This window comes from Heteronotia binoei, chromosome 16 (assembly GCF_032191835.1).
Source record: "Heteronotia binoei isolate CCM8104 ecotype False Entrance Well chromosome 16, APGP_CSIRO_Hbin_v1, whole genome shotgun sequence".
Classification (NCBI taxonomy): domain Eukaryota; kingdom Metazoa; phylum Chordata; class Lepidosauria; order Squamata; family Gekkonidae; genus Heteronotia; species Heteronotia binoei.
Window position 1 is genome coordinate 50480310 of NC_083238.1, and position 25578 is coordinate 50505887.

The window sequence follows — 25578 nt, forward strand, 5'->3', positions numbered from 1 at the left end:
TAAGTGGGAGCCATAAACTGCATCGAGTTCGACGGACCCACCCAGTTTTGCAAATCAGCTCTGTAGTATGAATCACATTTAAACTTCCCCTGAACAAACCAGCACTGAGATAGTTCCAGAGAGAGCTCAACTGGTAACCCAAACGTTACTGGGTAGATCCAGAACCAGGGCTTTTTGGGTAGCAAAAGCCCAGCAGGAACTCATTTGCTTATTAGGCCACACCCCCTGACATCATCATTGTTTAGAATCAGGGCTTCTTTGTAGAAAACGCCCAGCAGGAGCTCATTTGAATATTAGGCCACACCCCCTGATGCCAAGCCAGCCGGAACTGCATTCCTGTGCGTTCCTGCTCAAAAAAAGCCCTGTCCAGAACCAAAGCAGAACAACCTATGTCTCCCCCGCACTGATAACCTCACCGAGTCTCATGGGAGCTCTCAATTTGGTGCCCCCAGAAGGTTGGCACCCTAGGCGATCACCTAGTTTGTCTTGTGGCAGGGCCGGCCCTGTGTGGTTTTCTCCATGGTGGGAATGAACACACAAGAACCCATGAAGCTGCCTAGGGTTAACAGCAGGAGTGGAATTCTAGCAGGAGCACCGTTGCATATTAGGCCACATCCCTCTGATGTAGCCAATCCTCCAAGAGCTTACCAAAAAGAGCCTTGTAAAGCTCTTGGAGGACTGGCTACATCAGGGGTGTGTGGCCTAATATGCAAAGGAGCCCCTGATAGAATTCCACCCCTGGTTACCAGCAACAAGCAGGGGGTGGGGGAGGACTCACCAAGAGCAAGGCTGCTGTTGCCAGCAATGTGGTGATGTCACTCCCAGCATGCACTGAAACTGCTGTCGTTGTGTCACCAGCACTGGGGGATGCTTTGGTATTTGAGCAAAAACCTCTAAGGTAGATGTTATAGAGCATGGTTGTGCCACTGCAGCAGTGGCCTAGGTCTCCTTCCCTTGCCAGTATGTCTCCTGACTGGCCAGCTGATTGGCTGGGGGAGGGGGGCTGGTCCATCAAGGTATTGTCTACTTGCAGGGGTCATGGAATCATAGAATCATAGAGTTGAAAGGGAGCTCCAAGGTCACCTAGTCCCACCCCCTGCACAATGCAGGAAACTCACAAATACTACCCCCCCCCTAAATTCACAGGATCAGCATTGCTATCAGATGACCATCTAGCATCTGTTTAAAAACCTCCAAGGAAGGAGAGCCCACCACCTCCCAAGGAAGCCTGTTCCACCGAGGAACCACTCTAACCGTCAGGAGGTTCTCCCTAATATTGAGCTGGAAACTCTTTTGATTTAATTTCAACCCACTGGTTCTGGTCCTACCTTCTGGGGCCACAGACAACAATTCCACACCATCCTCTATAGGACAGCCCTTCAAGTCCTTGAAGATGGTGATCCTATCACCTTTCAGCCGCCTCCTCTCCAGGCTAAACATCCCCAGCTCCCTCAACCTTTCCCCATAGGACTTGGTCTCCAGACCCCACACCATCCTCGTTGCCCTCCTCCAGACCTGTTCCAGCTTGTTTATATCCTTCTTAAAATGTGGTGCCCCAAACTCAACACCATACTCCAGGTGAAGTTTTACCAGAGCAGTCATTTTGTAGAAAAAGGTGCCAGAGCTCATTAGCACAATTCATTTGCATATGCCACACATCCCTGACATCACCAGAAGGTGTGCTAAATTCTACCATCTTGGCAACTACCTTAAAATGCTTCTAGAAGTATAATTTTCATCATAAAACCCTGCTCCCATTGTACTTTTTCAATTACTTTCTCCTATATGGTCACAGTAGCATGATGAAGATTTCCATCTGTCAGGCGGGGCTGAGAGTACTGACAGAAACTGCTCTTTAGAGGAACACCTCTGTGAGAACTTATGGCTGACCCAAGGTCACAACAGCAGTTGCATGTGGAGAAGTGAGGATTCAAACCCAGTTCTCCCAGATAAGAGTTTGCACACTTAACCACTACACCAAACACTTAACCACTACTGATGCATTCACAGCTGACTAGAAGGATGGTCAAAACTTTATGTGCAAGACCAACTTAAGAACATAAGATAAACCATGTTGGATCAGGCTAATGGCCCATCCAGTCCAACACTCTGTGTCACACAGTGGTCAAAATCCAAGTGCCATCAGGAGGTCCACCAGCAGGACCAGAATTTCTCCCACTGTTGCCTCCCAAATACCAAGAATATAGGGCATCACTGCCCCAGACATAAGAAGATAAGAGAAACCGTGTTAGATCAGGCTAATGGCCCATCCAGCCCAACACTCTGTGTCACACAGTGGTCAAAATCCAAGTGCCATCAGGAGGTCCACAAGCAGGACCAGAATTTCTCCCACTGTTGCCTCCCAAATACGAAGAATATAGGGCATCACTGCCCCAGACATAAAAAGATAAGAGAAACCGTGTTAGATCAGGCCAATGACCCATCCAGTCCAACACTCTGTGTCACACAGTGGTCACCAGGGGCCACCAGGAGGTCCACCAGCAGGGCTAGAACTCCAGAATCCCTCCCACTTTTACCCTCCCTCCCAAGCACCAAGAATATAGAGCATCGCTGCCCCAGATTGATGATCTCATGACCCTCTTCCTCAATATTTTTTCAACGTATTTCTGGAGGGCTCAAATACACTTTTGGTGGGATGTTGCAATTAGCTGTGCATTAGTTCCCCCCCCCCCCCAATAATGAGTGGTTTCTACTGGCAAGGATGCCAGGGCTTTTAAAAGAGAAGGCAGATCCTCTCTGCTGGGATATCGATGCAAAAACAATCCTCTCTTGGCACAGTAGGTGCGGGGAAACCTGTGGCTCTCTGTGAGGTTGGTTGCAGCTGCAGACATCCCGACTCATTATCTTTGTGCACTGGAACATAGAAAGCAGCCCCTGCCATCCGCTGGGAGGTGTTTGAACTGTCGGCAGAGTGACATCCCCATAGAATTTTCGCACAGGTGACTCCGACGGGGGAGGACTCCGACTGGAGCGTTCATGCCTCACCGCCGACAAACTCTGCCTGCTTATTTTGTAAACTTGTGTAAGACAAACCGCGCAAAATCAGAGTGGGATCTGGAACCGGTGGAGTAATTATGCTCCCCTACAAACCTTTGATGAACAGGTGTCTGCGCTTCTTCTTTTGTTTAAAAAAACGCCCTTTCTGTCATCATTCTATTTTAAAAGTTTTGTGTGTGCCGCATTATTAAGAATGTAAGAGGAGCCAGGGGTCGCCCCAGGGGTGATTAGCACAAAGAATTCACTGCCACAGGAGGTGGCGGCGGCTGCAAGCATAGCCAACTTCAAGAGGGGATTGGATAAGCATATGGAGCAGAGGTCCATCAGTGGCTATTAGCCACAATGTATTGGTGGAACTCTCTGTCTGGGACAAGTGATGCTCTGTATTCTTGGTGTCTGGGAGGGGCAACAATGTGAGGACTTCTAGTGTCCTGGCCCCACTGATGGACCTCCTCCTGGCTTTTTTGGTCACTGTGTCACACAGAGACCGATTTCACACACCTTACTCCACTCTCACATTCGTCTTCTCAGCGCGACTTCTTTCCGATTTCACACTATCTGACCCGGGGCTGCAGCCAGTGTTGGTGTTTTTGTGCAGGAAACAGAAGCCGCTAAAAAAAACCAGTTGCTGTTTGCTGTGTGAAAACGCTGATGCTTGCTGCAGTCCCAGGGCAGATAGTGTGAAATTAGAAGGAAGCCAAGCTGAGAAGATGAACGTGAGAGCGGTGTAAGGTGAGCGCGAAATCGGTCAGAGTGTTGGACTGGATGGGCCATTGGCCTGATCCAACAGGGCTTCTCTTATGTTCTTATGTGACACAGAGTGCTGGACTGGAGGGGCCACTGGCCTGATCCAACATGGCTTCTCTTATGTTCTTCTGTGACACAGAGTGTTGGACTGGATGGGCCATTGGCCTGATCCAACAGGGCTTCTCTTATGTTCTTATGTGACACAGAGTGCTGGACTGGAGGGGCCACTGGCCTGATCCAACAGGGCTTCTCTTATGTTCTTATGTGACACAGAGTGCTGGACTGGAGGGGCCACTGGCCTGATCCAACATGGCTTCTCTTATGTTCTTCTGTGACACAGAGTGTTGGACTGGATGGGCCATTGGCCTGATCCAACAGGGCTTCTCTTATGTTCTTATGTGACACAGAGTGCTGGACTGGAGGGGCCACTGGCCTGATCCAACAGGGCTTCTCTTATGTTCTTAAGTGTGACACAGAGTGTTGGACTGGATGGGCCACTGGCCTGATCCAACAGGGCTTCTCTTATGTTCTTATGTGACACAGAGTGCTGGACTGGAGGGGCCATTGGCCTGATCCAACAGGGCTTCTCTTATGTTCTTATGTGACACAGAGTGTTGGACTGGATGGGCCATTGGCCTGATCCAACGTGGCTTCTCTTATATTCTTATGTAGTAAAAAAAAAGTGCCGGAGCTCATTAGCACAACTAATTTGCATGATTCATTTGCATATGCCACACACCCCTGAAATCCCCAGAAGGGGTACTAAATATCAGCTCAGCATCTACCTTAAAATGCTTCTTGAATGATAATTGTCATAATAAAACCTTACTCTCATCATACATTTTAAAGTGCTTTCTCCTCTGTGGCCACAGTAGTATGATGAAGATTTCCATCTGTCTGGTTTATGTATATATTTTTTATTATTTTCCCATTTTTTGTAGCGGAAAATATTAGCAAGTTTGTCAGATCTTAAGAGTTCGGCAAAATTCTCACAGGGGGCTTGAACAATGGAGTCCAGAAGCAAGTATTTGGGAGTGGGGGGTAAGAAAGAAAAGAGCACAATAAAATTTAGAGGTTCTGGAGCTCCTGCCCAAAATGTGGCCTTGAGAAGAGCAATGTTGGGTCAGGAGCGTTCCCTCTAAGCTGAGTTAGCTCACAGATTTTTAGCCTTAGCTCAGGAAGGATGACAATAATTTATGCAGTGGCTCATAACTTTAATGCCAGCGGCTCACAACTTTAATGCCAGTAGCTCACAAAGTAGAATTTTGCTCACAAGACTCTGCAGCTTAGAGGGAACAGTGGTCAAGATGAAAGGCCATCTAACCCAGGGTTCTGTTCACACAATGGCCAACCAGTTACTTCTACAAAGCCCCCCAAACAGGAAGTCAGCAGCATCAGCATCCTGTCTGTGCTCCCTAGCAACTGATTGAAAGTGGCTTAGCACCTCTTGTTCTGGAGGGAGTAGATATCCATCATGATTGGATGTTCTTGAGAGCCAGCTGGGTGTAGTGCTAAAGTGCGCAGACTCTAATCTGGGAGAACTGGGTTTGATTCCCCCACTCCTCCACAAACACCTGCTGATGTAACCTTGAGTCAGTCACAGCTTCTTGCAGAGCTGTTCCTCTCAAGAGCAGTTTCTCTTAGAGCTCTCTTAGCTCTGCCTACCTCACGGAAGAAGAAGAAGATCACAGAAGAAGAAGACACCAAACTGGCTCTCAAACAGGCTCTCACAGGGTGTCACAGAGATGAGAACATCTGTCAGAGCTCAATGCCACTCCCCACCTGCACACCACCTCTCGTTGGGTCTGGTTTAGGATGGCTGGACTGGTCAGGCAGCCATCCTTCCCTTCACTTAGCTGAGTGCTCCTTCTGAGCTTCTGTGCAGCAGCATGGCCTAGTCTAATGGTGACCACGCTCTCCCACAAATTGCACAGAGAGCCTTTGCTTTAAGTTAAGAAGCCAGTACTGGTGGATTTATTTCAGAGAAGCATAACACATAGATGTAGTGGAGCGAAAGAGTGTCTCAACTATTCTAGCTAACTGGATGGCTATTCTAGCTAACTAGATGGCTAGTAGGCCATCTGTGTAGTTCAGATCAGGAGGAGATGCACCATGTTGTTCCTCCTGATGCATGCAGGAAAGGAGAAGGAAGAGGAGGAGAACAAAGAGGAAGGAAGTTCCCTGAGTTACATTCTGTTGGTTAGAGAGGGTGAGTGAAGGCAGAACCAGACAGAAAGGAGACTGAAATGAACCTGTCTGCTTTGCTCTGTGGTGCTTACCGTCTTAGAGGACTGAGCAAGATACATCGCCAGTCTGTTCTTCTAATGCCTCTGTCACTTGCCTGTATCCCTTTCCCTGACCCGTTGGCTTGAAAGCGCCCCACTTCCTGTGCTCCCAGCAACCTGAGTGCATGGATCATGGCTGCATGCACCTTCCACTGCCAGTGTGCCCTTGAGGAAAGGGCATGCAGGTGGCCATGGGAGGGGGGTGTCATGAGCAAGCAGGGGAAGGTTACCCAGGTAGGTCAGAGTAGGGCTGCCAGGTTCTCTGACTGGACAGGGATTCTCCTGCCCTGGAGGTTCCCAACCCACCGACCCGCATTGAGCTGGCAGGGGGATCCTCCCCAGATATCGCTGGTGAGATGACATCGCTCACAGTGATGTCATCATGCCAGCGACGTTGCGCGCTGGCCGCTCTAGGAGCTTCTGGGGAAACTCTATGGTTTTTGTAGAAAAAGCCCAGTAGGAACTCATTTGGATATTAGACCACACTCCTTGACATCACCATTGTTTCGCACAGGGCTTTTGGGGTAGAAAAGCCCAGTAGGAACTCATTTGGATATTAGACCACACTCCTTGACATCCCCATTGTTTCGCACAGGGCTTTTTGGGTAGAAAAGCCCAGCAGGAACTCATTTGCACATTAGGCCATACCCCCGATACCAAACCAGCCAGAATTGCGTTCCCTGGTTGTCTGCAGCAACCTCATCTTATTTAGGAACCAATCCTGGAAGAGTTGTCTGAGTCTTCTTTAGTTCACTGAGTCGGGATTCCTGAGTCCCAGGGATTTTTGCTGATCACGTTTTAGCCACAGCATGTTTTCCAGTAGTGAAGAAAGAGTGTACAAGCAAGAACAGTTTTCGTGACAACCCTGGCAACTATAAAAAAACATCAGTTCCACATCTCGGGGGGATATTATTTTATTAAGTCGCCACTGCGATCTTATACAAGAAGATATTAACTGGGGGTTGTGGAAAGGAAACGCTAACAGTACAGATGTCTGGAATAAAAGGCATGTTCAGAGAACTCAACAAATCAAGAATGAAATCCAAAGGAAACTCTGATGTGGTACTCTGATGTGGGATTTATTTTATTCCCCTCCCCCTTTTTGTTATATTAAATGCCACAAAACCCAAGGCCTTATCCAATGAACTGTTTGTTTGGTATTTTCTTGCAAAACTGAATAAAAAGGGAGAAAAAGTATCTAAACTATTGGAACTGGAAGGCTTAAAACAATAACAACCCAATAAGTGATTTAAGATGCCTTGACAGATGCCTTCCAATACTATGATTTTTTTTTTTTTAAAGAATGGAACAGTTTTCCTTTTTGTCATACCTTCTTGGAAACTGTACAATCCAGTCTATGGTACCCTGCTTTTTTGGTGCAGGGGGTGAGTGGGTGGAGAGGCACATCTCTAGTCCTCTCTTCAGCTGGTGGCTTGGCATGACTTGTTCGAGTACCTCTGTCCTTGCTGATGTTAGTGAATTCTATTGGGTTAAATGTAAAAAAAAAAAGATAAAAAACTTGACTCCTCCATCCTCCTACTCCTCCTGATGATGCGGGAGGGAGGGGCAGAGAGCCAGTTTGGTGTCGTGGTTAAGTTTGCTGACTCTTTTCTGGGAGAACTGGGTTTGATTTCCCACTCCTCCACTTGCACCTGCTGGAATGGTCTTGGGTCAGCCATAGCTCTCACAGAGTTATCCTTGAAATGGCAGATTCTGTGAGAGAGCTCTCTCAGCCCCACCCACCTCACAGGGTGTCTTTTGTGGGGGGGATGTAAAGAAGATTGTGAGTTGCTCTGAGACGCTGAAATTCAGAGTATAGGGCAAGATATAAATCCAATATCTCCTCCTCCTTTTCTTCTTCTTCTTCTTCTTCTTCTTCTTCTTCTTCTTCTTCTTCTTCTTCTTCTTCTTCTTCTTCTTCTTCTTCTTCCTCCTCCTCCTCCTCCTCCCCCCTCCAGAACATCCTATCATTGACAGCCTTACTCAGATCTCACAAACTGAAGGTCGCATCTTCTTTTATTGAGTCCATCCATCTTGTAGTGAGTCTTCCTAGGCCTCAGATTCAGTGGGAGCTCACAGGAGCATAGCTCCTGAACCTTTCTGAGAGTTCCACCTCCTCCTTCTGAGAGTTCCACCTCCTTGTCCATTGAATAGTATGTGCAGCTGCATAACAATCCCTGGATGAGTTCCACCGCCTATTTTTCTACAAAATGACCGTTGAGTCTTCCTCTTCCTCTGTTGCCTTCAGCTTTATGGGACGCAGGATGGAGACTGTCTGACTTACCTGGGAGTGTGCAGCACTGAATGCTGTGGGGCTTCCTTTTGAGCACACATGTATAGGGCTATGCTGTAAAATTCTCACAATTTTTTTTTATAACATCACATTTTTTTGAAAAATTAAAATTAAAAATCAGTAAATTAAAAATGTGAAAATTTTTAAGTTTGGCACACTTCAATTTCCCTATATTTTTAATGGGGGGGGGCAGCGCTAATGGGTGATTTGCCTAGGGTGCCAGAAAGCCCAGCACCGGTACTGACTGGAAGTCCATGAAGAAGGGCAGGTATCAGGGCCCTGATGGAAGGCGGATATCTGGGTCCCTGATGAACGCTACAGGGAGTCCAATAAGATCCAAAAGTCAGAACTGAGCTCTGGGAAATAAAATGTTATTTAAAATAGCCTGTTTTACCAAGCTCAGTTCCAAATCTAGTGTATTATATATATAGATTTTTATATTATATTATATTATTATATTATAGATTTTTAAAAACGTCTTTGGAATTTGTTAATATTTGATAAATTGACAACACAACTATCAATAGCTGAAAATCATTTATATAAAGCAGATTTTGAGGAGAAATGGTCTCCCTTTTTTAGAGCCAGTTTGGTGTAGTGGTTAAGTGTGCGGACTCTCATCTGGGAGAACCGGGTTTGATTCCCCAGTCCTCCACTTGCACCTGCTAGCATGGCCTTGGGTCAGCCATAGCTCTGGCAGAGGTTGTCCTTGAAAGGGCAGCTGCTGTGAGAGCCCTCTCCAGCCCCACCCACCTCACAGGGTGTTTGTTGTGGGGGAGGAAGGTGAAGGAGATTGTGAGCCGCTCTGAGACTCTTCGGAGTGGAGGGCGGGATATAAATCCAATATCTTCTTCTTCTTTTTAATTACATTTTTTCCTCAAAAAACTTGTCTGTGGATTGCCAAAAAATATGTGGATTACTTCTTTTATTGATCTGCTATGTCTAGACTACTTATTTCTGACTATGTTGCTTAAGATAATAATGTGTGTATTATCTATGTGCTATGTTTATTATTGTCTTTCTTCTTCTTATTTTATTTTAGATTATTGTTTGATGTTTTGTTTTGTATTTTAAAAATTTAAACTGAAAAACATCAACAACTTCTTTCTGATTCACCGTGTGCTCTAGCATCAAAGCTTGAAAGGAAATCTCCAATGGTCTTCAAACTGAGGAACACTTATATGTGAGGGTGTCTCTCAAAATCATTTCTTTCCCACCATTTAGTCAGTGTGGAAAGCTAGGTGGTTCCATTTTCCTGTGTCACTTCTGTACAGTTGTGCAGTATAGATTGTAAACTAAAACAAACAAAAAAATGACAAATGCTCAGTCATGGGCGAGAGTTACTGAAGTGTTAAAGAAAATCTTCCTCAGCTTCTCAGGAAAAGCTGTTGTTGCGGCGTTAAGTAGGTCACATTGTACGTTGTGAAAATTTTTTATTGTATATCATAAAAATAATAGATAAGTGTTTACAATTAGCCAAAGAACATCAAGACAAAAGGCCAACAGGAAAAAAGCTGGATTTTCTTTTCATCACAGTCAACTAAAGAGCGTGCAAAGAGAGATTTTCTGAGGTAATTAAGAGCACAGGGCCAAACGATACATAACTTTTTTAAATAACTTGAGTCCAGGTTCCAAGCACAAGCATCTCCAAAGTTAGGCAAATAACTATCCCCTGGGCTGTTTTGGCTTCAGAAAATGGTATTGGAGTCGAATTGGAATCTTGCAGGTTTTAAAAATGTCATTCCCTATAGCTACTGTATGGCATCAGAGAAATCGAGTCCGGTTGGGGAAATCCAGTCAGGAACCTAGAACGATTAGGTAATAAAATAACATATAGTTTGTTCCTCAGTCCTCCAGTTGCCTACTCCATTTTATGAGAAAGTGCAAAATATTTTGAACGTTCATTGATTCCATATTAGGGTTCCCAAGCCCAACCCCAGAAATATCTGGGGACTTTGGGGGTGGAGCCAGGAGACTTTGGGGGTGGAGCCAGGAGACACTGGGGTGGAGCTAGGGGGGAGGGGGGGAAACAGCGAGCCGCCCCGTCTCAGAGCAGGCGAGGCCACTGCGCCGCTGCCGCCTCTTCTCCGCTCGCCATGGCTGCTCCTCCGAGATGGGCTCAGCCTGAGCCCATCTCGGAGGATCAGCCACGGCGAGCGGAGAAGAGGCGGCAGCGGCACGGTGGCCTCGCCTGCTCCGCCTCTGGGGTGGAATCGGAGGGGGGGGGGGTAGAGGCAGGCTGGGGGCGTGGCGAGCCACGAGTCCGGGTCCTAGAAGGGCCCGGATTCGCGGCGCACCATGCTCCTGGCCTGCCTCGCCCTCCCCTGCGCTGCTGCCGCCTCTTGGCTGCTCCTCCGAGATGGGCTCAGCCTGGGCTCATCTCGGAGGAGCAGCTGCGGTGGGCAGGGAGGGGGCAGCAGCGGCGCGGCGGCCTCGCCCGCTCCGGGATGCGGCGGCTCGCCATGCTCCCCGGCACCATTCCCCCCTCCCCCCGCTTCCGTTTTTTTGGGGAGCGGGGGAAGAGGGTGGAAATCCTGGGGTCCCCCGCCAGGGCGGGAGGGTTGGGAAGCCTATTTCATATTCATCTTGCTCAGGACTTTTTTTTAGCAGGAACTCCTTCACATATTAGGCCACATACCCTTGATGTAGCCAATCCTGCTGGAGCTTATTGTAGGCCCTGTACTAGGATTGCCAATCCCCAGGTGGGGGCAGGGGATCCCCTGGTTTGGAGACCTTCCCCCTGCTTTAGGGTCATTAGAAAGCGGTGCGGGGGGAGGGAAATGTCTGCTAGGCACTCCATTATTCCCTTTGAAGATTGATTCCCATAGGGTATAATGGAAAATTGATCTACAGGTATCTGGGGCTCTGGGGAGGCTGTTTTTTTTTGAGGCAGAGGCACCAAATATTCAGCATACCATCCATTGCCTCTCCCCCAAATACTCACAAAGTTTCAAAAAGATTGAACCAGGGGTTCCAATTCTATGAGCCCCCAAAGAAGGTGCCCCTATCCTTCAATATTTCCAGTGGAGGGAAGACATTTAAAAGGTGTGCAGTCCCTTTAAATGTTGTGGCCAGAACTCCCTTTGGAGTTTAATGATGCTTGTCAAACCCTTGCTCCTGGCTCCACTCCCAAAGTCCCCAGATATTTCGTGGATTGGACTTGGCAACCGTACCCTGTATTTGGCGGGGGTGGGGGGGAGGTAAAGGAGATTGTGGGTCGCTCTGAGACGCTGATATTCAGAGTATAGGGCAAGATATAAATCCAATATCTCCTCCTCGTTTTCTTCTTCTTCTTCTTCTTCTTCTTCTTCTTCTTCTTCTTCTTCTTCTTCTTCTTCTTCTTCTTCTTCTTCTTCTTCCTCCTCCTCCTCCTCCTCCTCTCTCCAGAACATCCTATCATTGACAGCCTTACTCAGATCTCACATACCGAAGGTCACGTCTTCCTTTATTGAGTTCATCCATCTTGTAGTGAGTCTTCCCAGCCCTCTGATTCAGTGAGAGCTCTTGGCAACCCTACCCTGTACTAAGAGCCCTGTGAGCTCTTGGAGGATTAGCTACATCAGGAGGGTGTGGCCAAATACGCAAAGGAGTTCCCGCTACAACAAAGCCCCCTGATCTTGCCTACAAAATGTTTAGGCCTTCTCCCATTTTATCCTTGCAAAAAAGCTCATTGCAAGGGAGGTTAGACTGCAAGATTGTCCCAATGACACACAGTGAGCTTCATTAGCTAAATGGGGATATAAAGTCAGGTCATGGGTTATTGCAGCCTTGGGCAGTCAGAAAATGAAGAAGACGGAGCAGTTGTGCTCTTTGAATAAAAGTTGTTGCTGTACTACAGGGGTGGAATTCTAGCAGGAGTCCTTTGCATATTAGGCCACACCCCCTGAGGTAGCCAATCCTCCAAGAGCTTACAAGGCTGTTTTTTGAAAGCTGTTGGAGGATTGGTTACACCAGGTTGCGTGGCCTAATATGCAAAGGAGCTCCTGCTAGAATTCCACCCCTGCTGTACTGTCAAAGCATGCAGTGAAATAAAGGGTCAAGGAAGTCCTTCATCCCAATAGTGAGCAGAAAGAAATGTTTTGGCCCGGCATCTAAAGGAAAGGAAGGTAGGTACCTGGTAAGCCTCAAAGGGGAGGACATTCCAAAGGCAAGGCGCCACCATGGAAAGGCCCTGTCTCCGGTGAACACCCAGATCACCTCTCCAGGGAGGGGTATGGAGAACAGGGTTTAAGATCTTAACCAGTGAGTTGAGCAATGCTGGATGTTTGCCATGTCCCAAGACAGATTGTGGGGAGAAGGTGGCATGGAATAGCTCAATCTCATCAGATCTCAGAAGCTAAGAAGGGTACTTGGATGGGAGACCACAAAAGAAAGCTCCACAGAGGAAATAAATAGCAAACGCCTCTGTTTCTCACTGGCCTTGAAAGCCTCTTGCTGAGCACAAGAACATAATTAGAGGCCTGCTGGATCAGGCCAGTGGTCCATCTAGTCCAGCATCCTATCTCACACAGTGGCCAACTAGTTCCTCTCGACGGCTAACAACAGGGCATAGAGGTTGAGACCTTCTTAAGAACATCAGAAGAGTCCTGCTGCATCAGACCTGTGGTCCATCTAGTCCAGCATCCTGTTTCACACAGTGGCCATTCAGTTCCTCTGGATGGCCAACAACAGGGCATAGAGGTTGAGGCCTTCCTAAGAACATCAGAAGAGCCCTGCTGGATCAGATCAATAGTGCATCTATTCCAGCATCCTGTCTCACACAGTGGTCAACCAGTTCATTTGGAGGGCCAACAACAGGGCAGAGAGGCCAAGGCCTTCCTAAGAACATCAGAAGAGTCCTGCTGGATCAGACCTGTGGTCCATCTAGTCCAGCATCCTGTTTCACACAGTGGCCATTCAGTTCCTCTGGATGGCCAACAACAGGGCATAGAGGTTGAGGCCTTCATAAGAACGTCAGAAGAGCCCTGCTGGGTCAGACCAGTGGTCCATCTAGTCCAGCATCCTGTCTCACACAGTGGCCAACCAGTTCCTCTGGAGGGCCAGCAACAGGGCTCAGAAGCTGAGGCCTTCCTAAGAACATCAGAAGAGCCCTGCTGGATCAGACCAATAGTGCATCTGTTCCAGCATCTTGTCTCACACAGTGGTCAACCAGTTCCTTTGGAGGGCCAACAACAGGGCAGAGAGGCCAAGGCCTTCATAAGAACATCGGAAGAGCCCTGCTGGGTCAGACCAATAGTGCATCTGTTCCAGCATCTTGTTTCACACAGTGGCCAACCAGTTCCTCCGGAGGGCCAACAACTGGGCATAGAAGCAGGGCCGACTCTAGGGTGCGCACCGCCCCAGGCAGAGTTGTCACGTTGTTCCCCGGCTGCATGCCGCACCCTCTCCTGCCCCCTCCCTGTCATATTTGTGATGCCGCAATGTGGTGCTGTGCTCCAGCCCCCCCCCCCACTGCACTCAGAGGAGCTACACCAGCCTCCCCCTAACCCGGCCGCTTCAAAGCTGGCATCTCAGTAAAGTGTTCTTTTAAAGAGTGCATGATGCGATGAGGCTTCACGCCCCCTAAGTCTCATCGCACCGTGCACTCTCTTAAGAGAACACTGAGATGCCAGCTTCGAAACAGCCGGGTTAGGGAGAGGCTGGTGTAGCTCCTCTGAGCGCACTGGGGGGGTGGGGATGGAAGGTGTCCTGCCCACTGCCCCCCTGGCTTGCTCAGAGGAGTTGTAAGGGAAAAAAAAATCCAGCAGGAGTTCATTTGCATATTAGGCCACACCCCCTGATACCAAGTCACCTGGAACTGTGTTCCTGTGTATTCCTGCTAAAAAAAAGCCCTGACTATAACCTTATGGTTGTTTTGCATCCATACTCCAGAAGTGACCTCTCTCCTGTTCTTCCCTCCACCTGGAGGCTGGCAACAACCCTACTCTTATGATGTCCCCGTTAGTTGTCTCTTCTGTAAACTGAGAAGTCTCGACCTTTCCTCATAGGGAAAATGCTCCAACCCTCACTGACACACTTACATACATATGTAAGACGGCTTCCCAGGCAAGGTCCCAGGAGTGCCTTGTCGGTTCCCAAGTTTTTTCACACTTTTAGCAATTTCTTCTTTCCCTCCACTTCGGCTGCAGATGTGATTTGTGAGTGCCGCACCTGTAAGTCTTGAAAAAGTCATGGGAAGCGTCACCCAGATTCTATCTTCAGAAACAGATAAAGTTGCCTTTGGAGAGGAGACCGAAGCCGAGTCAGACACAGAGCCCGTCCGGTCGCAGCCGCATGCGAAAAAAACATCCTTGCCGTCACACCCGATTAAAGATGCGAGGAAGGAGGCTCCAACATCTGGTCACTTCATTCTAGCATTTCTTAATTTATAAGGGTATAAAAATTTGAACGGGATATCTGAGAACGTCGACCCATCTGATAAGGCTCCTGTTCCCCTTGAGCGAACATCATTCTTGTGAATACGGTAGGAAAGCGCATATTGTATCAGCTGGGCCTGCAACTCATTAGCGATGTGCATTTTCTAAACTGAAAATCTAGACATTCAACTCGGCGTCTGGGTCACGGAACAAACAAACCGAAAAAAGAAAGAAAGAAGGGATGTTACTTTGTTCAAAAGTAGTGCGGTGACACAAATGCGCTAGGCCTCTTAGGCAAATGTGGTCTGACTTTTGGAAAGAAACGACAGGTTTAAAAATAAAGAAAATCAACCATCTATTCCCGCAGTCACCTAAAACAACTCTGCATGTTTGATTTGGTGGCAAGAGGACAGCTGTTGATTGAACAAAAACATTATGGGCAGGGCTCATTTTGTAGAAAAAGAGGTGCCAGGGCTCATTAGCACAACTCATTAGCACAACTCATTTGCATATGCCACACACACCCCTGACATCACCAGAAGGGGTACTAAATTATATCACCTCAGCATCTACCTTAAAATGCTTCTTCTTCTTCTTCTTCTTCTTCTTCTGAATTTTCTTTTTATAGCAAGAGCGACACAAGGGGCAAATGGGTGTTTCTCCTAAGGAGAACTCTTCAAATAAGAAGAAGAAGATAGAAGATATTGGATTTATGTCCCGCCCTCCACTCCGAAGAGTCTCAGAGCGGTTCACAACCTCCTTTACCTTCCTCCCCCACAACAGACACCCTGTGAGGTGGGTGGGGCTGGAGAGGGCTCTCACAGCAGCTGCCCTTTCAAGGACAACCTCTGCCAGAGCTATGGCTGACCCAAGGCCATTCCAGCAGGTGCAGGTGGAGGAGTGGGGAATCAAACCCGGTTCTCCCAGATAAGAGTCCGCACACTTAACCACTGCACCGAACTGGCTCTCCTGAAGGCAGGCATTGTGGTACATGTGTGAGCAGGAAAGCAGAACAGTCTTGCGTGAACATGACTGGTGGCCGTTCTGGGGAAGTCCATCCTGAAGACCAGTCGGATGACTGAATGGCATAATGCAAATTGGGCAGTCAGCTGCATCTTGCCTCAGTGCCTGCATATGTATTTCCCCCCGTTCGGCCTCACTTATGAAAGGGCCCAGCTTTTTGTCCAGTTCTTGAAATATAGCTTGACTTGCAGTTATTGCAGAACCAATCTCAGAGAAGAGTTTATCTGCATTGTTATTGTATGAATTCTGCAAGCATTGGCAAATCTCTGTAAACTTTTCTTCAAAGAATTTTTTTTCCGTAATTTGGGATCTTTTGGAAGCACTGTTTTTTTCCAGGTTCTTATACCATTTTCTAACAATGTACCCTCTCCAGCAAGCTTGAATTCTTGTAGCACACTTGATTCTAAATAGGCGTGCTCCATCATGAATTACTCGAGTTTGATACTGGATCTTTCTACGCATTGAACAGGTCTTTTTTACCTGCAAATCTTTCAAAAGCTTTCAGGCATGCTCTGTGAAACACAGGGGAACACGACAGCAGCACCTGTGGCTGAAGTGCAAATTCTTCTCTGCATATGGCGCAAGGATGTACAGAACCTCCTTGCTTTATGGATCGTTGCTTTACGTGCTCCCGTTCATCTGTTGTTAGTGGCAGTGCAGGAGGCTCCACCAAGCCACATTTCTGAGCTAATGTAAGAGGCTGAGGACAAGGATCGAGGACATATTCTTGTTCTGGGTCTTCATTTTCTTGTTGGTGACTACCTTTTCTCCTCAGTCTGGTATCTATTAATGCTCTGATGTCGTCTTTGTTCACCGGTTTGTATGTGTTCTACACTTTCCCCACTTTCCCCCCAGGGTGCAGAGTGGTAAAGCTGTAGTACTGCAGTCCTAAGCTCTGCTCACAACCTGAGTTCGATCCCGGCAGAAGCTGGGTTCAGATAGCCAGCTCGAGGTTGACTTAGTCTTCCATCCTTCTCAGGTCTGTAAAATGAGGACCCAGCTTGCTGGGGGGGGGGGGGAGTGTAGAGGACTGGGGAAGGCAATGGCAAACCACCCCGTAAAAAGTCTGCTGTGAAAACGTTGTGAAAGCAACGTCACCCCAGAGTCAGAAACGACTGGTGCTTGCACAGGGGACTACCTTTTTTATGTGGCTACAGTGGCATGATGAAGATATCCATCTGGCTGCTTGATATGTTTTGGTTATTTTTCCTTTTTTTTGTGGGGGGGGGGGGAAATATTAGAAAGTGTGTGACATCTTTGAGTTCAGAAAAATTCTAATAGGGGGTTTGAACACTGGAGACCAGAAGGGGGGGAGGAGAAAGGAAGGAAGGAAGGAAGGAAGGAAGGAAGGAAGGAAGGAAGGAAGGAAGGAAGGAAGGAAGGAAGGAAGGAAGGAAGGAAGGAAGGAAGGAAGGAAGGAAGGAAGGAAGGAAATTTAGATGTCCTGCAGCTCTGCTCCTCTGAGCTCCTGCCCAAAATGAGGCCTGATTAGGGGGGAGAGAGAGAGAGAGAGAGATGTAGGGATTGGTGTCCTCTTTGATTTCGGGACTGATAGGGTCCAAACCAATCAAAAGGGTACCACCTACCTCCAGGGGTGGAATTCCAGCAGGAGCTCCTTTGCATATTAGGTCACACCCACTGATGTACCCAATCTTCCAAGAGCTTACAAAAAAAGAACCTTGTGAGCTCTTGGAAGATTGGCTACATCAGGGGTGCGTGGCCTAATATGCAAAGGAGCTCCTGCTAGAATTCCACCCCTGGTCCTATTTAATTTGTTCATAAATGATCTGGAAGCAGGGCTGAGTTGTGTGCTGGCCAAATTTGCGGATGCCACAAAATTTCAGTCTGGTGAAAACCAAGGATGATTGTGAAGGGTTCCGGGAGCATCTTCACCACTTGGGTGAGTGGGGGACAATGAGGTAAATCTTCCAAGAGACTATAAGTTTTTTTTTAGAAGCTCCTGGAGGATTGGCTATATCAGAGGTGTGTGGCCTAATATGCAAAGGAGCTCCTGCTAGAATTCCACCCCTGGCCCCTACCAATCAGTGACGTGGGGGGAAGTAAAAAGGGACAGTTGGACCTTAAGCCATATCGGATTTCATTTTCTCAGGGGCAAGTTTTCTCCTGCCCCCAGCAGTTTTGCTCAATGCAGTCCCTCTTAATGGCGACCCCTGACCCTAAGACCCATTTTGAACTGCATAGCCCCTCTCCCTCATCTGCATAGCCCCACCCCCATCTCCCCTTTTTGCTGATGCTGGAATGGAATCCAGGAGCTGGCTTTTGAATCAGCCAGGAACATCATGCCCCTGTATAAATCGTCAGCGCAGCCTCATTTTGGAGTCCTGTGTACAATTCTGGTCGGCACACCTCAATGAAGCTACTATAGCATTGGAAAAAGTGCAGAAAAGGACGACTAGAATGATTAAAGCGTTGGAACACTTTCCCTATGAAGAAAGGTTAAAGCACTTGGGGCTCTTTAGCTTGGAGAAACGTTGACTGAGGGGTGACATGATAGAGGTTTACAAGATTATGCATGGGAGAAGACAGAGAAAAAAGTACTTTTCTCCCTTTCTCACAATATGAGAACTTGTGGGCACTCCAAGAAATTGCTGAGCAGTTGGGTTAGAACAGATAAAAGGAAGTCCTTCTTCACCCAAAGGGTGATTAATATGGACTTCACTGCCAGGGAGGTGGTGGCAGCCACAAGCATAGATGATAAATAGTGCCGTATAAAAATATATTCTTTTATTAGTAGGAGTTTTAAGAGATGTTGATGACTATTGAATGATAAGATGGAAAAGAAAAAAAATATTATAAGATGACTGATGTTGATTATGAGGACATGAAATGAACAATGTTATAAAATTTAATCACTTTACCCCTTTCCCTTCCCTTTTACCCCCCATTCTTATCTTACCTGAAACTTAATCACATTATTTAAATGTTGGCAGCTACAAGCATAGACAGGTTCAAGAAGGGATTGGATAAACATCTGGAGCAGAGGTTTATCAGTGGCTATTAGCCACAAAATATAGATGGAACACTCTGTCTGGGGCAAGTGATTCTCTGCCTTCTTCATGCTTGGGGGTGGGGGTCAACAGTGGAAGGGCTTCTAGTGTCCTGGCGGCACTGATGGACCTCCTGATGGCACGTGTTTTATTTTTCTTTTTTGGCCACTGTGTGACACAGAGTGTTGGACTGGATGGGCCACTGGCCTTATTCAACATGGCTTCTCTTATGTTCTCATGTGACACAGAGTGCTGGACTGGAGAGGCCACTGGCCTGATCCGGCATGGCTTCTCTTATGTTCTTCTGGGACACAGAGTGTTGGACTGGATGGGCCACTGGCCTTATCCAACATGGCTTCTCTTACGTCCTCATGCATTTTCTGCAATTTGCGTTGCTGAATGCTGCTTTCCTGCATTCAGCTCTGGAAGGCGTGGCGTTTGTCACATATCAGAGGACATAGGAGCCCTGCTTTTGGCTTTGGAACATGTGGCCAGTGGCAGATTTCACCGTGGTGAGACAGGGAAAGATCTCCACCGTCCTTACCCTTCCATTGCAACGAAATCACAATAGAAAAGGAAGAGAATTGCTCCTAATTCAAACAGTCAGTTGGGAGAATCGCTGGCTCCCGTTTTTAAGAGCCGTAATTTGCTTTAGGCTCCGTAGCCTAATTCTTTCCTTTGAGTTAATTAAAATATGTTTGAGTGTGACAGGCAGTTCCAAACCTCTCTGTTCCCCAGCAGGAAGCGAGCCCCCCCTCCCTAGCCGAAATACTTTCCCTTCAAGAAGAGGGCCTCTCTCTCTCCGCTCGGAAGAATTTGACTACAATACTGGAAGGCTGTTTACCTTCCCTCCTTCACAAAAGATAATCCAACAAATTACATTAATTATAAACCAATATGTTCTGTTCAATTCCCTCCTGAGCCAAACCTGGGTATGAGCATCTGGTCTTATTTTCCGAGCTGGGTTTTGAGGACAAGATTCACAACAATGCTCAATCCATAATTAACGGGGGGAAAAATTAAAGATGCAACATCCCTTCCGCCCGTCTTTGGAGGCAGTTGCGTTTGAAAAGATGCACCGCGTACCATCCTGGCAGGTTTTAATTCAACTTTTAAGAGGGGCTCCATCCATTGTCACTTCTGGCGGGGCTCAGGATCGTTAAAAAATTCACATTTTTGCACTGAGCCTCAAATACGCATGAAAATATTTTCCATGGGGAGCGAGGGCGTTTGTAAGTTTCCCACTGAGACATAGCCCTTTTCCTTCGTCTTCAGTCGCGGCTCCTTCTTCCACTCCCACAGTCTCTTTATTCCACAACATAGCATCTTCTGTTATTAAACATGCCGTCCACTTATTTTTTTGTTGCTGCACAAGAGGACTGTATAACATAGTGAAGGGGTGGCCAAACTGTGGCTCAGGAGCCGCGTGTGGCTCTTCCACACATATTGTGCGGCTCTCGAAACCCCCACTGCCCTGTTGACCAGCTTAGAGAAGGCATTTGTCTCTTTAAATCACTTCTCCAAGCCAAGCTAGCTGGTAGCTTGGAGAATGCATTTAAAGTTAAAGTTGCTTTCTTTCCACCTCTCCCCCCCATTTGCTTTCCTCCCTCCCTGTCTTGCGGCTCTCAAACATCTGATCATGTCTGGTGGCTCTCCGACAGCTAATGCTCATGTTTTGCAGCTCTCAGACATCTGACGTTTGTTCTGTGTGGCTCTTAAGTTAAGAAAGTTTGGCCACCCCTAACATAGTGGGTTCCGTGCATCCATGTGGCGAGGTGGTAGTGAAACGTCAGCTCTTTATTAGGTACAGCATGGTAGATTTCTGCACTAACAAGACTGAGGAACTGGCCAATGGGGCCAAAACTATATACCGGGGTGGCCAACGGTAGCTCTCCAGATGTTTTTTGCCTACAACTCCCATCAGCCCCAGCGAGCATAGTCAATGGCCAGAGCTGATGGGAGTTGTAGGCAAAAAACATCTGGAGAGCTATCATTGGCCACCCCTGCAATATACAACTCTGGGTTCCCATGCAAGCATGTGATTGGATCATTCAAACCAGCAGGGGGCCTGTGATTGGTGCAGGGCAGCAGTGATTTGGATCCTGCTATCCATTGTTCCCAAGTCCCCAAGCTCTGTTCGTCTGGCTCCAATGAATCCGGCAGGACACCGAATCCAGTCCACATACATAACATCAGTCCACATATATAACAGACTGTTTGGATTTTTTTTTTAAACGAAGCTGTTTATTTGTGATAAGGATACCAGCCTTCAGATGGGACCTGAGGAATCTCCTGGAATTACAGTAATTTCAGTGTTCCCTCTAAGCTGCAAAATCTTGTGAGCCAAAATGCTACTTTGTGAGCTACTGGCATGAAAGTTGGGTCCCAGTAGGTAGCTGTGTTGGTCTGAAGCAATAGAACAAAGCAGTAGACAAGTATCACCTTTAAGACCAAGTAAGTTTTATTCAGAATGTAAGCTTTCGTATGCTCTTAAGCAGACTTCATCCGACAAAATGGGAATGGGAATGGCAAGCAGCAATTCTTAATATAAATGGGCAGTGAGTTGGTACGTAGAATCATGGAGATGTTTTTAGCAGCTTAAAAGAATCACATACAGGGATCTGTGTTTGTTAGTGTTAGGACAAAGCAGGGCTGAAACAACGCTGGAGGGTGATAAAAAAGCAGACTGCTGTTGTAGGTGCGAAGTGCCATAAATCTAGGTAACATTCTGGCTTTGAAAGTGGTGAGCTACAGCATCCATGAGAGTGCTCTGGGGTCATCCTTCCTAAGCAAAGACAAAAAGGTGTGAGCTGGAGGCTAAAAATCTGTGAGCTCACTCACGCTAACCTAGCTTAGAGGGAACACTGCTCCAGACTGCAGACATTAGTTCCCCTGGAGAAAATGGATGCTTTGGAAGGTGGACTCGGAGGCACTGTATCCCACTGAGGTCTCTGTCCTCCCCAGCCCCCCCCCCCAAAAAAAAATCTCCAGGAGTTTCCCAACCTGGATCTGGCAACCTTAACCCTCCATCCCCCCATGGCGGCCATGCGGGGGACCTAACAACCCTTATGGGGGGGGAGGGGGTTGGAGGCTTTTTACTAATCAGACCTTCTTCCAAGGGTCACCTCCGTTCTGTGGGGGGAAGGTCACAGAAAAGGTCACACTCTGGCTGCTGAAGCTGAAAGCGCAAAGTCAGATGGAAGTAAGTGAAACACTTCTTCCGCCTCACACTGGATTGATCCCGAAACTGGAAAACACACGTAGCAAGCCGTAGCGATATATGCATAACCTGCCACCAAAACACACCCCCAGAATACAAACCTAGTGGAACCCCATTCGCTAGAGCGTGAGTCCACAGAGGTTGCCTGATTGGCTGGCTGTGCAAAAGCGGCCAATCTGAGCGCAGCTGCATGGAGCCTCTCAAACAAAGGGTCTTTGCTTGTTCTCGATATACTACCAGAAATGTATATTATTCAATCCGGCCAAAAATATACAAACTGAAGTGACTTCAGCACGGTGGAAGAGGAAGCAGGATCAAGCGTTTTTATAATACTGCACTGTGACGTCGTTTTGGAGTACTGGGATATTAAATCTCTCTGCATCAGGGGGTGGCTAAACTGCGGATTGGGAGCCACATGTGGCTCTTTCACTCATTTTGTGTGGCTCTCCAAACCAAGCCAGCTGGCAACTTGGAGAATGCATTTAAAGCTGCTTTCTTTCCACTACTCCCTACCTACCTACCTACCTACCTACCTACCTGCCTGCCTGCCTGCCTGCCTGCCTGCCTGCCTGCCTGTCTGTCTGTCTGTCTGTCTGTCTGTCTGTCTGTCTGTCTGTCTGTCTGTCTGTCTGTCTGTCTGTCTATCTATCTATCTATCTATCTATCTATCTATCTATCTATCTATCTATCTATCTATCTATCTATCTATCTATCTATCTATCATCTTCCTTCCTCCCTCCCTCCTTTCCTGTCTTGTGGTTCTCAAACATCTGACATTTATTCTATGTGGCTCTGTCATTAAGCAAGTTTGGCCACTCCTAATCTGCATTTACTGTTAGTTTAGTACCGCCTGAGATTTTATGTTCTGTCAACAGATATCAGTTGCATTCTTCTGTAAATATAATCTGCAAGTAATGGATTAATGATATGTGAGGAGTATTTTTTGTTTATTTGCTTATATTAAAGTGACCTTGATTTCTGGGGGATTGAATGGCACTTCTACATATATGAGGCATTCATATAAATCAGAGTGGCACTTGTGGTATAATTTTGTTTTTATTTATTTGCAAAGGACAGCAAGATATTTCTCTTGGAAGCAGAGTGAGGGACTGGCCTACAGAAAAGATCTAATGGGGGGGGGAAGGTTAAACAGGAGCAAATTAAAATTAAAAGCAGAACTGTTGCCTTCAGATACAACTGTTGCTTTTTTAATTAAAAAAATTCTTTTTTTGGGGGGGGGGGAGACATCTTGCTGGCTTTCAATGGCTTACCCATGCATGGCCTTGCCAGAGAATGCTTCAGTCCCCCTCATCCTGTTACACCAGTGGCATGAGAGCTGCTCTAATAAAGTTCCTTCCCATGATTTCGGGAAGCACCGCGAGAATTCCCTGTCTTTGTGGGAGGAGCTTATGCTGCAGCCTCCCCCATCGTAGTATATTCCTGCAGCATAAGCTCCTCCCACAGCTGCAGCATAAGCTCCTCCCACAAAGACTAGTAATATATATGATGGAGACGTAGATATGTGAATGAGATGTGATATTTTTTTGGCAACGGCCAAAAAGACAAACAATTGATTTGTAGAATCAAATCAAGCTTGAACTCTCCCTAGAACAGGGGTGGCCAAACTTACTTAACATAAGAGCCACACAGAGTAAATTCAGGTACTTGAGAGCTGCAAGACATGAATGTCAGATGTTGGAGAGTCACAAGGGAGGAAGGGAGGGAGGAAGGAAGGAAGGAAAGAAGGAAGGAAGGAAGGAAGGAAGGAAGGAAGGAAGGAAGGAAGGAAGGAAGGAAGGAAGGAAGGAAGGAAGGAAGGAAGGAAGGAAGGAGGATGGGGAGGGAGGAGGGAGAGAGGAAGGGAGGGAGGAAGGGAGAGAGGGAGGGAGGGAGGAAGGAAGGAGTATGGGGAGAGCGGAGGGGGGAGGGAGGGAGGGAAGAAGGAAGGAAGGAAGGAAGGAAGGAAGGAAGGAAGGAAGGAAGGAGGATGGGGAGGGGAGAGGGAGGAAGAGAGGAAGAGAGGGAGGGAGGAGGATGTGGAGGGGAGGAATGGAGAGAGAAAGGGAGGGAGGGAGAGAGGGAGGGAAAGAGGGAGGGCGGAAGGAAGGAAGATGGGGAGGGCAGAGGAGGGAAGGAGGGAGTGAGGGAGGGAGGGAGGAAGGAAGATGGGGAGGGCAGAGGGGGGAGGGAGGGGAGGGTTGGGAAGGGAAGGGAGGGAGGGGTGGAAAGAAAGCAACTTTAACATTAAGTGCATTCTCTGAGCCACTGGCTGGCTTGGCTTTCTCCAGTGGGGATACAGGAACATAGTGGAGAAAATCAAAGGCTCAAAAAATACTGAAGAATCTTTTGGAAGAACAAAGGAGCCTTTTAGGGCACAGAAACCTCGTGTGAGAGACTTGCCCAAACCCCTCATGTTTTGGAGCCTCATCCCTCCAAGAATTATGCCAAACTGTGTGATAATAATGCATCTCCACGGTTAATTGTGCTTTTATCTTCATCACCAGTGTAATAACTCCATAGCACCCAGAACCAAAACAGAACAAAACTGTATTAGAACGTAAGCAAGGCCTGGTCTGGACTCTGCTAGGCCATCACAAGTGAGAGCCAGCAAGTGACAAGTGAAACTGATGCAGGGTTCCTATTCCCCAGGTGGGGGCAGGGGATCCCCCGATCTGTGGGGCTTCTACTCGCTCCCAGCTAGCCGGTCGGCAGGGAAAACTCTGCTCCAAGCAGCAACATCCCCATGTGACGTCCCTGATGCAATAGTATCACGTGGAAGTGATGTCATCACGTCAGGGACATCACGTAGCGAAACTCTGGATTGAGGACAAAACCTTATGGTTCGAAGGCAATTCAACCATCAAGTTTTTCCCTCAAACCAGAGCATCGCCGTGCGACGTCCATGATGTGATGATGTCATTTTTGCATGATGTCATCGTGTCAGGGATGGCATGCACGGGCATCGCTGTTTGGGGGCGGAGCCCTGCCCCACTCCTGAAATGCTGACTCCCACCCATCTAGGTTTGCCAATCCCCAGGAAACTACCGCAGATAGGTTATCCCAAGGCTTTTTTGGTAGAAAAGGCCCAGCAGGAACTCATTTGCATATTAGGCCACACTCCCTGATGCCACCATTGTTTCACAATGGGCTTTTCTGTAGAAAAAGCCCAGCAGGAATTCATTTGCATATTAGGACACACCCTCTGACACCAAGCCAGCCGGGACTGCGTTCCTGCTCAAAAAAGCCCTGGGTTATCCAAACACAAAAAATGCGAGTAAACAATCTCTTAAAGGAACCATTTGATTATTTCAAACCTGTATTCTATTATATTCATAGAATGATACACAAAATAAAATGCACATTCTAAGACAGGGGTGGGGAACCTTTTTTTCTGCCAAGGGCCATTTGGATATTTATAGCATCATTCGTGGGCCATACAAAATTATCAACTTGAAAAACAGTGCTCCGCCGAAGGAGAACGATTCAGGCCAGCAAAATTAATGCAAATAATTGGTTTTCTTTTTGAGGTCACATGGGGAGAGCCTAATTCAGCACACACACACACCCTGGCCTGCCGCCCTAGGCAAATGCCTAGGTCCAGGCATATTAGACCACATCCCCTAATATT

General features: G+C 47.4%; 1 protein-coding gene across 1 annotated transcript in view; it reads right to left on the reverse strand.

Moving 5' to 3' along the window:
* The window catches only part of LOC132585240 (RING finger protein 32-like), a 38692-nt gene extending 13779 nt beyond the window's left edge, over positions 1–24913 (reverse strand). The window contains 3 exon segments of the mRNA XM_060257045.1: positions 15656–16199; positions 16201–16551; positions 24830–24913. Coding sequence (XP_060113028.1) covers positions 15656–16199; positions 16201–16551; positions 24830–24913 — 979 coding nt within the window.
* Between the last annotated feature and the right edge of the window lie 665 nt (positions 24914–25578).